Source organism: Drosophila mojavensis, unplaced genomic scaffold (assembly GCF_018153725.1).
Source record: "Drosophila mojavensis isolate 15081-1352.22 unplaced genomic scaffold, ASM1815372v1 contig_72, whole genome shotgun sequence".
Lineage (NCBI taxonomy): Eukaryota > Metazoa > Arthropoda > Insecta > Diptera > Drosophilidae > Drosophila > Drosophila mojavensis.
Window position 1 is genome coordinate 1,408,010 of NW_025318897.1, and position 17,638 is coordinate 1,425,647.

The 17,638-nt window shown below is 35.4% G+C and overlaps 2 protein-coding genes across 9 annotated transcripts in view; one reads left to right on the forward strand and one right to left on the reverse strand.

Moving 5' to 3' along the window:
* Positions 1-588: 588 nt before the first annotated feature.
* LOC6586963 (probable arginine--tRNA ligase, cytoplasmic) overlaps positions 589-17,638 on the reverse strand; it is a 106,031-nt gene continuing 88,981 nt past the window's right edge. For 6 of the 8 annotated variants that reach the window (XM_044009353.1, XM_044009352.1, XM_044009355.1 and 3 more), the window contains 5 exons: positions 12,691-12,776; positions 12,478-12,618; positions 12,081-12,418; positions 11,694-12,023; positions 589-1,838 (listed from right to left, as the gene is read on the reverse strand). In XM_044009353.1, the coding sequence (XP_043865288.1) occupies positions 689-1,838; positions 11,694-12,023; positions 12,081-12,418; positions 12,478-12,618; positions 12,691-12,776 (2,045 nt within the window). In that variant the 3' untranslated portion in view covers positions 589-688. Of the gene's footprint in view, positions 1,839-11,693; positions 12,024-12,080; positions 12,419-12,477; positions 12,619-12,690; positions 12,777-12,937; positions 13,076-13,111; positions 13,214-17,638 lie in introns of those variants that run through there. The other 2 variants (XM_044009356.1, XM_044009358.1) reach the window with 2 other exon arrangements.
* LOC116804702 overlaps positions 13,756-17,638 on the forward strand; it is a 43,600-nt gene continuing 39,717 nt past the window's right edge. The window contains exon 1 of the mRNA XM_044009359.1: positions 13,756-13,949. The gene's annotated coding sequence lies outside the window, so the exon portion shown is untranslated. The remainder of the gene's footprint in view (positions 13,950-17,638) is intronic.

The window sequence follows — 17,638 nt, forward strand, 5'->3', positions numbered from 1 at the left end:
TGTCTGGGAGATAACTCCCGAAAAAAAGTGTGCAAAACGCTTTACACTACTTGTCCGGTCTATGTGTTCTCTGGTTAGTGGTCTAATTTACCTATTTTCATTGAAAAAAAATTGAATATGCATATTCTTACTGCTTTTATTTCGCTTCAAAGTAAAAAATTAAAAAATTTTCCCTGTGTATAAACACTTTCTTGCCAAAATCTATGTCCAATTTCTTTTTTTATCGAGAATAATCGAAAATAATTTAATTAAATTAATTTCGTTTTTAGCGTACCAGTAGAGACCTGGATGCTACAGATTTTCTGTCTATATACATTTGATAAACACGAACATTTTTTGATTAACAGACTTTGGATACCACACCCCCTTTGCCACATAATTGTAAAAATCATATTTCAAGTACTTGAATGCACACACATTTGAACATTATGATCACGACGTTCAAGAAATATATTCTCATAATCAGCAGCCCAAGCGCATTCGCTACTAACTGTGCAGTTAGCAGAGTGCGTACTTATACGTACATACGTGTGGATATATGTGTTTTTGCGTTGTGTATAGAAGAAGTGCAGAGTGATTGGAATATAATTTCTTTGCAGGGCTCAGGGTATCTCCTAGCGAGCAGTCTCGATTAGAGCACCCTTGTTTTTATTGAATAAATCACTTTCCATACATTTGTTAGTCAGTACTACATTTTTGTTACAGGTTTTAAGCCCAATATATGGAAACATTTCCGTAACACGGCCGCAGTTGCTTCACATATTAAAATTCTACTGTGGTTAACATTAATAATTTGACCAGCTTCGTTTTTTTCAATGCAATAACAGCTATCATAGAATTCAGTAAATACAACGGAAACTTCATAACAAAACTCACAAAGAAAGTGTAGAAATAAACTATTGGCACATTTAATTAATACATCATGCAATTTTAGGAGTGTTTTTGCAAGTTTCCATTCTTTTTCGTGAATCAGTTCTATGTTAAATTTGTCCAAAATATCTTCCACATTGCTAAAATCTTTTCCGGAGCTACGGGCAATAGAACAAATACGACTATACGTGTATAACAAGTATACCGCCGTATTTCCACGATCATCGAGCATTTTATCAAATGAAAATATATAATCGCTTATACGGTTATGACACAAATCTGTATACTTTATGCAGCCATATGCCACCGCTTCTTGAGCTTCGAGCAGTTCTTTAGGTGTCAATATCTTATCACGACCGCGCTGCTGCAACTGCTTTAAAGAATACTTCATCCCCTCGTCCAGCAGGTCTGATAGTTTAACAGTATCACCAGATCGTGTCTTAAATTTTTTGCCATCATCTCCTAGCACCACTCCAAATTGTACATGATCAACACGATGAACATTTGGATTTAAAATACCACAACGCTCCGCAGCCTTGAAAATTGCGTTAAAGTGGGTGCTTTGTCCAGAATCCACAACGTAAATTATCCAAGTGGCATGGTCTTCTTCAATTCGATGTCTAATGGCCGCCATATCAGAGGTATCGTATGTATATCCACCATCTGATTTCACAATGGTCAACGGAATGCCACTCTTACTGTCATCAGGCCACATGATTTCCCGCCCCTCGTCCAATTCCAGAAAACCCTTGTTTCGCAGAAATTCAACTACTGACACCATACGTGACTGATAAAATGATTCGCCACGTTCATTAATTGTTACGTCTAAGCGATCATAAATTTTCTGAAATTCTTTACGCGAAACATCACATATGAGTTTCCAAGCTTTAATTGATTCTGTTGTTCCATTTTGGAGTGTAACAACTCGATTGTAAGCCCGCCTTTTAAAATTGTCATCAGTATCAAAACTAAAAAAAAAAAAAAAAAATAATAATAATAATCAATGCATTTTCAATATAAATATGGGAGCGTCTGAAAGAACCAATATACTTAAATATATACAGCATGTCCATTAGTTGTTTGCAAAACAAAAAAGGTCGCACAAATTCAACTTTAACAACATATGTATGTATGCATTTTATTAGGAAAGGGAATTTTTCTCAGATTTTTGTTACATTATTTTTGTTTCATGTATTCTTAAGGAAAATAAAAAACAAAACCAATAAGAATAGCAACAAAAACATATAAAAATAAGTTGGAACGTTGCAGTCGGCCGTTACCGACTGCGGAATAGTCATTCACATCCCATTAGCAATTTAACAGCTCAGTTTAGCTCTAATACTGTAGAAAATTCAGTTTTTCCCGATATGACACGCCCCTACTGGGCGTAGACACCTCATTTTTGGTTAATTCTTGGAACGAGATAATGGTACCCTAACTGCAAAGTTTGAATGCTTACCCTCAAAATATGTGAAAAATACAGGGTAATTTCGATATGCCACGCCCCTAAAGAGGCGTAAAAATTATTTTTAGGTCATCGATAGAGGAGGTTAACAGTAACTTAACTATTTAAATTTGAAGCTTCTGGCAATTCTACTTTAGGAGATATAAACTTTACCCGACAAAACTTTTTGGTCTTGGGTGGTCAGCCCGAGAGTATATACACAATTTGAGGTCTCTGGCGTCAATAGTGTCTAAAATATAGCAGAATTTAAAAAATCACTATATCTTCAGGTCCGATTTGCCACGCCCCTAATAGGCGTCGACTTATAAATTGTCTTTTGACTTTATAGAATCATAACATTAGCTGACGTGCAAAATTTCAGCGCTCTAGCTGTAAAACTCTTGGAGATACAGTTTTATCCGATTTGCCACGCCCCCAATGGGCATAGATATATCCGCCACAGCTCGTGATCTTGGGTGGTCGATGCGGATCTATATTCCAAATTTCAGCTTTCTAGCTCTTCAATTAATATGATTTCCGGCATATCGGAAAATGCATTTTCCGATTTGCCACGCCCCTAGTGGGCGGATCGGAAATTTTAACACTTTATAGATCGGAGATATATACGAGTATGTGCTCCAAATTTCAAATCTCTAGCTTCAATAGCGCTGAAATAGATTGCGTTCATACGGACAGACGGACGGACATTGCACAAAACCAATACATATACTAATTCACTTTCGTGAATTAGTACAATAATTCCTGCCTTTCTTTTATGCACACATACATACACATGCATCCACACGCACGCATAAGCCCGCGCTCTGCTAACTGAGAATATATTAGTTGAATAATTTCTTTTGTAGACATACAATCTTAAGGAAACTTTCAGAGCGTAATCATATGGTGAAATGTGTGTACATTTTAAAGCACAAATCTCTAGTCCTTTTTTTTTACAAAATTGGGGCGAAGGGGGCGTGGTATTTAAAATCTGTAAATTACAAAATCTTCGTATCGATCAACTGTATATACACAGTAACTATACATCTTAAGTCTCTAGGTATAAAATTGTTCAAATTAGGCTAAAAAAAAAAAAAAAAAACAAAATCAATTTTTCGATTATTCTCGATAAAAAAAAAAACTATCAAACAAGTTATCGAAAAAATATGATAAACTTGTACTGCGTATGGTACACACGAGTATGCATGCCAGCTCTTTAGCTCTTATAATTTCTGAGACCGACGCACTCATACGGACGGAGGGACAGACGGACAGGGCTATATCGACTCAGCTCGTCTTGTTGATCAAGAATATATATACTTTATGGGGTCTGCGATGATTCCTTCTGCCCGTTATATACTTTTTCACGAAACCATTATACCCTGATTTCCCATTTTGAATGGTTTCACGGTATAAACAAGTAAGAAAACTCTAGTCGAGAGTGCTCGACTAGATACTACCCTGAACCCAACTAATAAAAATGGCCATTTAGTATGGCTAAAATTTCAATTTCGATGTATTTAAATATATAAATGAAGTACAAAACTCATTTAATAAAATATAATAATATTTTGAAACAATTGAAAAAATTAATATAACTCGCCCCGCTCGGGACTCGAACCTGTGACTTCTCGATCGAGCGTCACGCAGCTACCCACCTACTTTCGCGAGCTACGGGGCAAAACTGAAATAGATTCACTGCTGCAGCGCCATCTACCAAAACTAAACGAAACTAACAGCTGATGTGATTCAAAGAATGTTTCTAGAAGAAGTTTGAATGTATGTGTGCACACGCATACGATGCAGTTGTAGCTGCTGCACGTGCGTTTGTTAATTGGCCAAATATTTGATGATTTTTAATAATTTTTGACTGAACGGAATTTAATGAAACGTTCAGCATATGATCTACATAATATATTGAATATTTGAGAAATTTAAAAAAATGAAAAATCATTCACAATTAGCTATAGTGGCATCTGACTTGAACTTGAATGTTTTTACTCGATAAAAACATAACGGGATGATTTATCGAATTTTAAAAGCAAACTCGACGTCCGCGCTGTATATACGGTCATTTTAAAAAAAAATTCAAGTCTCTAGCTCTTATATCTTCTGAGATTGACGCGTTCAAACATACGGACAGACGGACAGGGCCAAATCGACTCAGCTCGTCGTCCTGATCAAGAATATATATACTTTGTGGGGTCTGCCACGCCTCCTTCTGCCTGTTACATACATTTCAACAAAACCATTATACCCTGATTTCCCATTGAAAATGGGTTCAGGGTATAAAAACAGCAAATAGCAGCTGTCTATTAATTCTTTGCAAAATGCAAACATTAGTTGAAAGAAGACGGGAAAAAGCTAACGGGACATAAAAATCAAATGCGGCTCGCGGCGTCTATTTTCGCATGTCTTCCGTAAATTCATTCGTTTTAATAAAGTCTTGGAATCTCTACCCTTTCTCATACAATTTGAATTTTCGCAATGCCTGGTAAACGCACCGATGACAATTTGATATAATTAGTGTATTTTAATTTATCAAGGGAAAACCCATCAAGGAGTTAGCTGAAATGTTTAATATTAAGCTTAGAGCAGTTTATAATATTATTAATCGGGCAGAAAAATAAAATAGACTGAAATTAACCAATCTAAAGGCAGACCAGCAAAGCTCTCTCGACAGGATTGTTCTCAAATTCTAAAGACGGTGGAAAATAAACCACACACAAGTCTCCGATAGTTGGTGACGGACATTAAATTAAACCTTCAAAAGACAGTGTGTCCCGAGACTGTGAGAAAAGTTCTCAATTTACACAAATACTCCTCACATGTGGCAAACAAGAAGCCGTTGCTGTCTGCTTTAAATATTGAGAAACGTCTGACCTTCGCAAGACTTCATATTGACTGTCCTCCTGACTATTGAAATAACGACGAGACAAAAATTATGTTGTTATATAATGATGGCCCTGAAAAAGTTTGGCGGAAACCAAAAACAGCCCTCCACGCCAAAAACATTATGCCCATTGTTAACTTTGGCAAGGTATCATTGATGGTGTGGGGTTGTATTGCTTCGAAAGGAGTGGGAGAGCTGCGAATATTCAACGATATCATGACGATGGAATTTTATTTGGATATTTTGAAGAAGGAATTGACTGAAAGCGCGCACAACATTGGCTTCAACGATCCAGAAAACCCTAGCAAACTCAAATATAAGCTGTATCAGGATAATGATCCGAAACAGAATTCGCGGCTGTGTCGCAATTGGCTACTTTATTACACCCCACCCTAGAGCCCGAATATCAAACCGATTGAGAATTTGTGGGCCTAAGACGAAAAACGATAACTCATCCCGATCTTTTTTTATCGATAAAAAACCTTATCGGAAACCAGTTATAAAATTATATCTCCTACACCTTTATTGCTAGAGTCTCCAAATGTATGTATGCTATGTATGGTAATATGCAATTTTTGCAATTTCGGTTTTTGTTAAAATTTACCCCCCACCCCATATCCACCCCCTCACCCTCACATTTGTAAAAGGCGTATTTCAAATACTAGAAGCTTGTGCTTTGGCAAATACATGCATATCCATTTTGTTATCATAATCTGAAAGTTTCATGAAGATCGTACGTCCACAAAAAGTTATTTAACAATTAAGTTCTCATAGTAAGCCAACACTGCAGCCCATGCGCGTTTATGCGTGGGTGCTTGTGTGTGTATGTGTGTGTGTATGCGTGTGTGTATGTAAGCTGAAAGACGCGAAAAATTATTGAAATAGCTATTGCTCCAAGGGTTCAGGGGATCTCGTAGTCGAGCAGTCTCGACTAGAGCTTTCTTACTTGTTTTTATTATTTTGTATGTTTTTACTATTCTTATTATTTTTGTTATTTATTTTCGTTAAGAATAAATGAAACATAAATAGCGTAAAAAAAATTCTGAAAAAAGTGCCTTTTCTAATAAAATTAACATCATATTTTATTGAATACTAGTTGTCCCGGCGAACTTCGTACCGCCTAACAGTCTCTATATATATAAAACAAAGTAGAGTTTGTTACAAAACTTATAATTCGAGATCTGCTGCACCAATTTTCATGGTTTTTGATTTGTTGGATTTGTCTCTGCCCCGAATTGGAAACAGGCATTGTATTTTTGAGTGCTCGCTAGAAAAGTAGGGAACGCAATGGCTCTGGTGGCGGGACCACTAATGGCAATGTCACTTTACCACTAAGGCAGCACAAACCGGGCGTTTCACCAGCAAACTTCAATGCGCCACAAGGCTGGCAAACAACGTCAAATGGACCAATGCAAACTAAACGAGCTATAGTCAATGGTGCAATCATATCGAAACGCTTCTCGATTCAAATCAATCCTTGAACCATTTCTTATTGCCATTTCACGGGCTGCTTCTCTTTGAGAAGCACGAATTAAGGCCCTTCTTTGCTGGGTACTAACGCGGAGCCTTTCTCGGGCGATTTCTCGCTCTTCGTCAGATAATTGACTCGCGATATTCCGTTGCCTAATTGCATTATGGGTCCGCCGGGAAAGATTAGATCTTCTAGGACGCGGCATTTTTATTAATAGTAATACTGCCCTCGCACAAAACCATATAAAACAATCGAGAAATATAAATATAAATAATTTACACAAATTTATGTTTGAGACAAACAAATACCTGAACATTATAGATATTTAGCTTTTGTACGCACGCGCACAATTATTATTTATAAAGTTTAAAAGTCCAAAAATATAAAAAGCCAAAAATACACGTTTTAATATATAACTTTTATTTTTTTTTTGAATTTCGAATTTTGAATTTTATACTCATTCACGAAAGTGAATCAGTATATTGGTTTTGTGCAATGTCCGTCTTGCTGTCCGTCCGTCTGTCCGTCTGTCCGTCCGTCCGTCTGTCCGTCTGTCCGTCTGTCCGTCTGTCCGTATGAACGCAATCTATTTCGGCGCTATTGAAGCTAGAGACTTGAAATTTGGAACACATACTCGTGTATATCTCCGATTTATAAAGTGTTAAAATTTTCCCGATCCGCCCACTAGGGGCGTGGCAAATCGGAAAATGCATTTTTCGATATACCAGAAATCATGTTTGTTGAAGAGCTAGAAAGCTGAAACTTGGTATGTAGGTCCGCGTTAACCACCCAAGATCACGAGCTATGGCGGATATATCTACGCCCATTGGGGGCGTGGCAAATCGGATAAAACTGTATCTCCTAAAGTTGTAAACCTAGAATGCTGAAATTTTGCACGTCAGCTAATGGTATGATTCTATAAAGTCTGAAGATAAATTATAAGTCTACGCCCGTTGGGGGCGTGGCAAATCGGACCTGAAGATATAGTGATTTTTTAAATTCTCCTATATTTTGGACACTATTGATGGCAGAGACCTCAAATTTTGTATATATACTCGGACTGATCACCCAAGACCAAAAAGTTTTGTCGGATATATGTCCGCCCACAGGGGGCGTGGCAAACCGCAAAAGTTTATATCTCCTAAAGTATAATAGCTAGAAGCTTCAAATTTGGATAGCTGAGTTACTGGTAGCCTCCTCTATCGATTCCCCAAAAATAATTTTTACGCCTCTTTAGGGGCGTGGTATATCGAAAAATACCCTGTAATTTTCACATTTTTTTAGGGTAAGCATTCAAACTTTGCAGTTAGGGTAACGTTATCTCTTTCTAAAAACTGACCAAAAATGAGGTGTCTACGCCCAGTTGGGGCGTGGCAAATCGGAAAAACCTGTATATTCTACAGTATTAGAACGAAACTTAACTACTAAATTGTTGATGGGATGTGAATGAGTATTCCGCAGACGGTAACGCCCGACTGCAACGTTCTTACTTGTTTTATTTATTTTTGATTGGTCAGTTTTTAATCTTTTGATTTTTTTTTTTAATTTTTGCAGATTTTTGATTTGAAATATTTATAAAGTTTAAAAGTCCAAAAATATAAAAAGCCAAAAATACAATTTTTAAAAATTAACTTTTTTTTTTTTAATTTCGAATTTTGAATTTTTTATTTATTTTTTGAACAGTCAGGTTTTAATCTTTTGATTTTTTTGAATTTTTGCAGATTTTTGATTTGAAATATTTTTCCTTTTGATTTGGAAAAAAATTTCAGAATTTTTATTTTGTTGAAGTCTTTTTTTTTTTTTTTTGTTGAATAGTCAGGTCTGCTCGAGGCTGTGCCGTAGACTGACTGACTACATTTGTTTATTTACTTCTATACAGGACCGAAACTGTCACTGTTGTCAACGCTACTGAGTATAAATGGAAATTTCAATCTTTAGGGAAAAAACCGCGTTTTTCAAGTATTCGTCAAATTTTTTCAGTATTTTAAAGATCTACTGTCCGCCTCGTGGCGGAGACAAATCCAACAAATCAAAAACCATGAAAATTGGTCCAGCAGATCTCGAGTTATAAGTGCTAAGACACTTTTACACAACTCTCTTTTATATATATAGATTACATATATACTGTATGCCTAAAAAATGTTGTCACACTTGAAAAATTCAATTTCTATGTGTTGCAACTTTTTTTAAACACAGCTATAATATTAAAATATTTAAAAAAAATTAAATTTCAACTATGGTTCATTTTCATAGTACTGAAATATAAATATAGGCACAAATTTTTATCAAACAAATAAGAAAGCTCTAGACGAGACTGCTCGAGATCCCCTGAACCCTTTGAGCAACTGATATTTCAATAATTATTCGCATATGCACACATACACGCACACACACAGCCATACGTACGCACACATAAACACGCATTGGCTGCAGGGTTGGCTTACTATAGGAACTTAATTGCTTAATAACTTTTCTTCTGTATGGACAATCTTCATGAAACTTTCAGATTATGAATATAACATAGATATGCATGTATTTGCCAAAGCACAAGCCCCTAGTATTTGAAATACGCCTTTTACAAATGTGAGGGTGATGGGGTGAATTAGACGTGGGGGGTAGATTTTGACAAAAACCGAAATTGTATAATTGTAATTGTATAAAGTATACATAAAAAATTTGGATACTCTAGCTTTAAGGATGTAGGAGATATACATTTATTACTGGTTTTCGATGTTTTTAATCGATAACGGGGCATGTTATCGATATTTAAAACAAAACTTGATATGCGCGTGCTATACACGGACCTAGGAAAACAAATTTCAAGTCTCTAGCTCTTATATCTTCTGAGATTGACGCGTTCAAACATACGGACAGACGGACAGACTTACGGAGATGAATCGACTCAGCTCGTCGCCCTGATCAAGAATATATATACTTTATGGGGTCTGCCACGCCTCTTTCTGCCTGTTACCTACATTTAACAAAACCATTATACCCTGATTTCCCATTGAAAATGGGTTAAGGGTATAAAAAGTTTTGGAGCATTCGTTGATACGCTTTCGTTGATACAATGGTAAACAACTGTTATTTTTTATTTCTTTTTTACCCTTACTTCATCTCAGTTGTTGCATGTGTATGCAATTTCTTCTAATCAGAAATTTAAGAGAACAAGAAAAAAATGGCTAGAGCTGCAGAAATTTCTCTTCAAATACGAAATTTAATCATTAATCTGTATTTAGAGAATAAATCTTATCGTGAAATTGGTACTCTTGTAGACAGATCATGATTTAATGTGAAAAATATTATTATGCATTACACACAAACGGAAAAATAGCTCCAGAACGCAGGCCTAAAATATTAACAGAATGCCAAGAACGTATTGTGGTGTTCACAGTTGCCCAAAATCCATATACTTCGGCAGTGAAATTATGCGAAAGCCCACAGGAATCTTTTGACGGTAATTTTACACCACATACTGTTGCAAATATAGTCGAGTCTCGGTAATTTGTACCCCGCTAAGTAGAAAATCCCGATAAATCGAAATAAATTCTATCCCCTTGAAAAAAAATGAGTTAATTTGTAAAAATTCCATGCATTATGGTCCCCCTCGTTAATTAGTAGTCTTTTTCACAGCTCATAGAACATTAAGCCACTTACAAATTGAAATTTTATTTATAACTTCATATAATTTTCTGAGTGCAAGGAATCGAGACGAGAGACAAGCGAGTAGCGAGAAAGCGATTTTGAATCGCCTATTTGTTGTTGTTGCATGCTGGGCTTAAATAACCGTTTGTTAGTCGGTGAAGTATGTTATTCTTCGCAATTCAAGCTTTAATAACAGTTTGTTTCAATTTTTATACCCTGAACCCATTTTAAATGGGAAATCAGTGTATAATGGTTTTGTTGAAATGTATGTAACAGGCAGAAGGAGGCGTGGCAGACCCCATAAAGTATATATATTCTTGATCAGGGCGACGAGCTGAGTCGATTCATCTCCGTAAGTCTGTCCGTCTGTCCGTATGTTTGAACGCGTCGATTTCAGAAGATATAATAGCTAGAGACTTAAAATTTTTTGAAAATGTCCATATTTACAGCGCGGATATCGAGCTTATCACTAAAAATCGATAACTCATCCCGTTCTTTTTTTATCGGTAAAAAACGTTATCGAAAACCAGTTATAAAATTATATCTCCTACACCTTTATTGCTAGAGTCTCCAAATTTTTTATTCATGTTATAGTCATTATTCATCATGAAGATCGTATGTCCACAAAAAAAGTCATTAAACAATTAATTTAGCACACTGCAGCCCATGCATGTTTATGCGTGGCTGCTTGTGTGTGTGTATGTGTGTGTGTTTGTGTAAGTGTGTGTGTATGCGTGTGTGCGTGTTTCTTGTGTAAGCTGAAAGACGCAAAAATTATTGAAATAGCTATTGCTCCAAGGGGATCTCGTAGTCGAGCAGTCTCGACTAGAGCTTTCTTTCTTGTTATTTATGTATTAGCTCTCAATTACACTTGAACTGTCAATAATCAAAAGTATGATGGACATTCGTGTGTAGTTAAAAAAATTTGTCAGGATACAGTCATAAATTTGGATATAAGCAATGAAACTCTTTTTTTCAAACGGGTTTCATTTAGTAGTTGGATCCCGTTGCTTTTTTTTTCATGAAAATATTGCGACTGAGACTAAAATTTAAGCACTCGCAATGGCTACAATTTGAATACTCGCAATGTTTCCCTCTCTGCGGATAGCATTCACTCTGTCATGTCATCGTTTTGCAGATCGCTGTGATAATATTCGCTTATAGCATCGCATCGCTTATAAGCCTTAAAAAAAAAGTTACAGCACATAGAAGTTTGATTTTTTAAGTGTGCCAATACTTTTTTAACATTTTTTTTTATCAACTTTTATTATAAACGCGTATTAAAATATTTAAAATTATTTGTCGCTATTATTATAAATTTATATAATTGATTATCAAATTTAAAAATAGTTGTTACAATGACCACTTACCGTTTTTTTGATTCTTTGTAAAATTCTTGAAGATCTCCTATTGGTGGGCTCTCGTTTTGAAAATTTGGAAAACGATCTTCTAGATGTGCTATGAGCATGCCAAACTGCGTTCCCCAATCCCCAAGATGATTGATGCGAATAACGTCATGTTGCAGAAATTCAAGAAGCCTACAGATTGACTCGCCAATTATGGTGGAACGTAAATGACCAACATGCATTTGTTTTGCGATGTTTGGAGAAGAAAAGTCAACTAATACGCGTTTTTTTGAAACCTTTGGTGGCTGAATGCCATACCGCAACATATTTGTTAACGAGAGCACAGCAAGCTTCCTGAAAGAAATATAGACGTTAACATATTTAAGAAAACATAAATTGATTTTAACATACTTGCTGATAAAAATGTTGATGAAGCCAGCACTTGAAACTTCTACTTTCTCTATTATTGGAGACTCTGGAACACATTTTTGAATATCTTGAGCAATATCTCGTGGGGTTTTTATAATTCCTTGTTCCTTCATTTTCTTGGCTAGTCCCATAGCATTATTACACTGGTAGTCTCCGAATTTTGACGACACATTCACAGCCGCAATAATAGTTGGAACGTTAGAAAACCTGGGATATGCATTGGAAATTGCTTTTGTAAAAACTTTTTCCAAATATCCCATAATAGAAAGAGTATTATCTTCATGCATTCTAAAATTTGTATCTTTCTCTTCAGTTATTGACTAGAAACATTAAATACTTCATTATACGATGTACTTTAGTTACAAATATATAAACTAACTTTTATAATAATGGCGAACCGATGTTTAAGTTTAGTGTTTTCAATTTGCAGCTTGATGAGATCATCATAATCTTGAAAACACGTGTTCTGTTTGACTGCAGACTGCTTTATTTTCGCATTTAGATTGGCTGTCACGTGTTCCTGTTGGCCGTTAAAATCATTTATATATATTGCATTTATCAAAGAGTGGCGACAAATCATTGAGATACATACCAGATTTGCAAGTGTATTCAACTCAGTTTTCAATTCAGGAATCATTCCAATAGTTTTATTTGTAATTATAGACATTAGGAGAAATTCTGTCACATGAATATAAACATATGTAAATGTTAATATAATATTTATGAGAAATCGATAAAGTTGCAAGAAATTATTATCTGGGAAAACAAAAATGAAAACGATGAATGTAAATCATAAAAACTTTATTAAAAATAATAGAATATTGCAAATATGTATATACGCGTGAATTAAGATTAAAATCGAAACTGGATTTTGAGCACTGATCAATTCCATCAACACGTGAATTACAACAAATTTCTAACGACTTCATTAAGTTTTAAGCAATTTCGTAAATAATAAATATTCCAAATCGAACTTAATCGCTTAAGTTTTTAAAAAATAAAACAAAATATACTTTTGAGCACGCGTCACACAGAAAATTAACAATGTATAGTGATGGCTAGATTAATCATTTGATACACAATAATCGATTATTTTGTTTCAATTCACAATTTAATTGTATCGCAAAATGGGTTTTGAATAATCGAGACAATCGATGATTTGCTCAAAAAATCGCATCGCTATAAGCAACATTGGCGCACAAAAGTTGGAAAGCGAAGCGTAATTAAGGCACCAACAATTAGTAAAGTGTGGATATTTTTTTCCAAATTAAATGACACGGATGTGAATTGCCAATTGTGCCAAAAACAATTGAAGTATTGTAAAAACCAATATGCTTCAGCATTTAAAACTCAAACATACGAAAGAGTTCGCGTCCCTCAAAGTGAGTTTTCAGTTGTCTATAATAATGAAAGTTTAGGAAGCGCTAGTGACGGCTCATCTACTAGCGAAGTTGAGTTCGATTTATGGACCCACCACAAGGCACTGGCCCACAAAACCAGTAAGAAAGACGTTAACCATTTTCAAATTCAAGAGGAGCTCAGTCTTTTTATACCCTGAACCAATTTCCAATGGGAAATCAGGGTATAATGGTTTTGTTGAAATGTATGTAACAGGCAGAAGGAGGAGTGGCAGACCCCATATATATATATTCTTGATCAGGGCGTCGAGCTGAGTTGATTTGGCCCTGTCCGTCTGTCTGTACGTATGTACGAACGCGTCGATCTCAGAAGTAGGGCTGCAAATCCATCGATGGAGTCTATCGATAGTATCGATGGATTTGAACTCAAGATATATCGATGGATTTTTTCATCCATCGATAATTTACTACTTGGAAGCGCGAAGAGACACATGTAAGTATTTTCTAATATTTTATTTTGTGATTAGCTTTTTTAACAATATTTTAATGAAATAATTTCGCAACGACGAGCTGTTCTTAAGGCCAAAAATGTAAATATTCTGTTGTTTATCAACAAAAACCAATGGTTGCTGGAGAACTAGATTTATTTTTTATAAAATTAGTATAGAGTTAAAACACTAACCAGAGAACACATAGACTAGACATCTAGAACAAATTTTTTCACCGGCGAAAAAATGCGCTGAGGAGACTACACAACTTCGTATTTGCTCGGCTCAGTCTCTTGAGGCTCAAGCATTGAAAATAAGGCAAGACAAAATCAGTGTGCTGCGAGCGCTGCCACGAAATGCACGCATTACCAAATGAAGCACGGCTATGCGCTCTTTTTCCCTTGCTCACTCTCTCCCTCTCTTTATGCTCTCTCTCTATGGTCTCTCGAATGGCAGCAGCGCACAAAAATTGAAAATTGTTCGCGACGATCTGAGCTCGTTCCTTTTGAGTGAAGGGTATACCGAAATTTGTAAAGCGTTCGCCACGTTCATGCAAACAAAATGTAAGCGTTTCGATGGTTATTCGTGGGAAGGGTATGAAAGCGTTGATACGCATAAACAATATGATTTCGCGACGGGCAAGTACACACACACACTTGTAGTCCCTTGCTTCATGTATGAGCATTTGTGACCTGCGTGCGTTACTCTTGCTGCTTGTAGCAATTTTAAAGCCCAGCATTTGCATTTGGTCGGTCTTATGGACTGTCATAACCACTTTACACAGATGTACTATGTATGAACATACATACATACATACATATGTACATAAGTACATTTATATATTATTATTGCTAATCATGTTTATAAATGTGTCTATATATAATTAAAATTATTTTATACACATTTTTAACCGAAAAAATTATCGTAAAACACTACTAACTTTATTAAATGCTTTGCAATATATGAAATACACATGTCATATTATACTCAAGCTTTACTCATTATGCATTATCATTGCATTAAGTCATAATGGCCCATTTGATAGTCACCCTACGATTCAAATCATACAAAATTTACAAAATAATAATTCCAGAGACAATTAGCTTGCCATCCCATACAAGCATACACATACACAAATGTATGTATGCATGTGCTCACTTCACAAGGCAGACCAACGGCAAATTTTGGGCTTTACAATTTGCACAGCCTGTTCTGCACAGAAAGAATACATTTTCGCGACGAGCATGCACACACACATTTACATGGGCATCAATACTTTCAAACCCTGACGCAGGTAGCAAGAATAGAGTTGCTTACACAAGCACACAAATGATAGCGAGGGACTGACAATGTGTGTGTGCATGGTCGTCGCCTAAGCATTTTTTATGTGTGCAACTTTTGGGCTGATAATAGACGAAAATACTGAGAAAGAATTGAGTTTCGCGACGCACGCACAGAAAAGCACATACACGTAGCAAGGATGTAAATGTGTGTGTGCATGCTCGTCGCGAAAATGTATTCTTTCTGTGCAGAACAGGCTGTGCAAATTGTAAAGCCCAAAATTTGCCGTTGGTCTGCCTTGTGAAGTGAGCACATGCATACATACATTTGTGTATGTGTATGCTTGTATGGGATGGCAAGCTAATTGTCTCTGGAATTATTATTTTGTAAATTTTGTATGATTTGAATCGTAGGGTGACTATCAAATGGGCCATTATGACTTAATGCAATGATAATGCATAATGAGTAAAGCTTGAGTATAATATGACATGTGTATTTCATATATTGCAAAGCATTTAATAAAGTTAGTAGTGTTTTACGATAATTTTTTCGGTTAAAAATGTGTATAAAATAATTTTAATTATATATAGACACATTTATAAACATGATTAGCAATAATAATATATAAATGTACTTATGTACATATGTATGTATGTATGTATGTTCATACATAGTACATCTGTGTAAAGTGGTTATGACAGTCCATAAGACCGACCAAATGCAAATGCTGGGCTTTAAAATTGCTACAAGCAGCAAGAGTAACGCACGCAGGTCACAAATGCTCATACATGAAGCAAGGGACTACAAGTGTGTGTGTACTTGCCCGTCGCGAAATCATATTGTTTATGCGTATCAACGCTTTCATACCCTTCCCACGAATAACCATCGAAACGCTTACATTTTGTTTGCATGAACGTGGCGAACGCTTTACAAATTTCGGTATACCCTTCACTCAAAAGGAACGAGCTCAGATCGTCGCGAACAATTTTCAATTTTTGTGCGCTGCTGCCATTCGAGAGACCATAGAGAGAGAGCATAAAGAGAGGGAGAGAGTGAGCAAGGGAAAAAGAGCGCATAGCCGTGCTTCATTTGGTAATGCGTGCATTTCGTGGCAGCGCTCGCAGCACACTGATTTTGTCTTGCCTTATTTTCAATGCTTGAGCCTCAAGAGACTGAGCTGAGCAAATACGAAGTTGTGTAGTCTCCTCAGCGCATTTTTTCGCCGGTGAAAAAATTTGTTCTAGATGTCTAGTCTATGTGTTCTCTGGTTAGTGGTTAAAACCACCTTGTGAATTTTTTTTTTTTTTTTTTAATGAAATAATTTAATTTTTATAGTTTTATAATTTTATATCAGAGGCATCTCAAAATGAAATCATGTACCTTTTATATATATATATATATATATATATATATATATATATATATATATATATATATTTTTTTTTTTAATTTTTAAGACGAAACTGCTTTAAATATAACAAGAATAAAAACAGCTTGAAGCATATAAAAAAGAATTTAATTATTTGCATTGATTGACATATTTATCCATATGTAATAAAATATATATTTTATTAGATATACAACCATCACATAAGGATCCGATTACTTTTGTATTGTATTTTTATACAAAATTGCACGAATCATTTACATACAATGTGCTGGATGTATGATTGAAATTATTGAGAATTTCTGTATTTCTAAGAATTTCAAATTTTCGATGGAACTATCGATAGTATCGATGGTTCATTCCATCGATGGAGAAATCTATCGAGGGGAGCATCTATCGATGGTTTTGCAGCCCTACTCAGAAGATATAAGAGCTAGAGACTTGAAATTTATTTTCCTAGGTCCGTGTATAGCACGCGCATATCGAGTTTTGCTTTAAATATCGATAAATTGTCCTGTTATTTTGTTATCGATTAAAAACATTATCGAAAACCAGTAATAAATTTATATCTGCTATATCTTTAAAGTTAGAGTCTCCAAATTTTTTATGTATACTTATATGCATTTTATACAATTTCGGCTTTGTTGAAATTTACCCCCCCCACACCCCTAATTCACCTCCTCACCCTCACATTTGTAAAAGGCGTATTTATTTATTTAATTAAAGATATTGACAAAACTAGAGTCAACTAAAATTAAAAAGCCTAAATTAATTACAGAATCATTGACAATAGTATCACCAACCCGAAGCGGGTATTTTATTTGCCAGTCCGGCCATCTATGCCCCATTTCACAGCCAAATGTGGTCAGTGATACTATTGAGACTATGAAAAGAAAGTGTTAGAATGAAACTTAAAATAAATATTAAATACTTTTTAATTCTTAATGTTGTTTTAAATGCTCCTGTTTTTGAATTGAAGCGTAATGTCGTCAACGCCTGGGAGGAGATGCGTACTGTATACCCTAA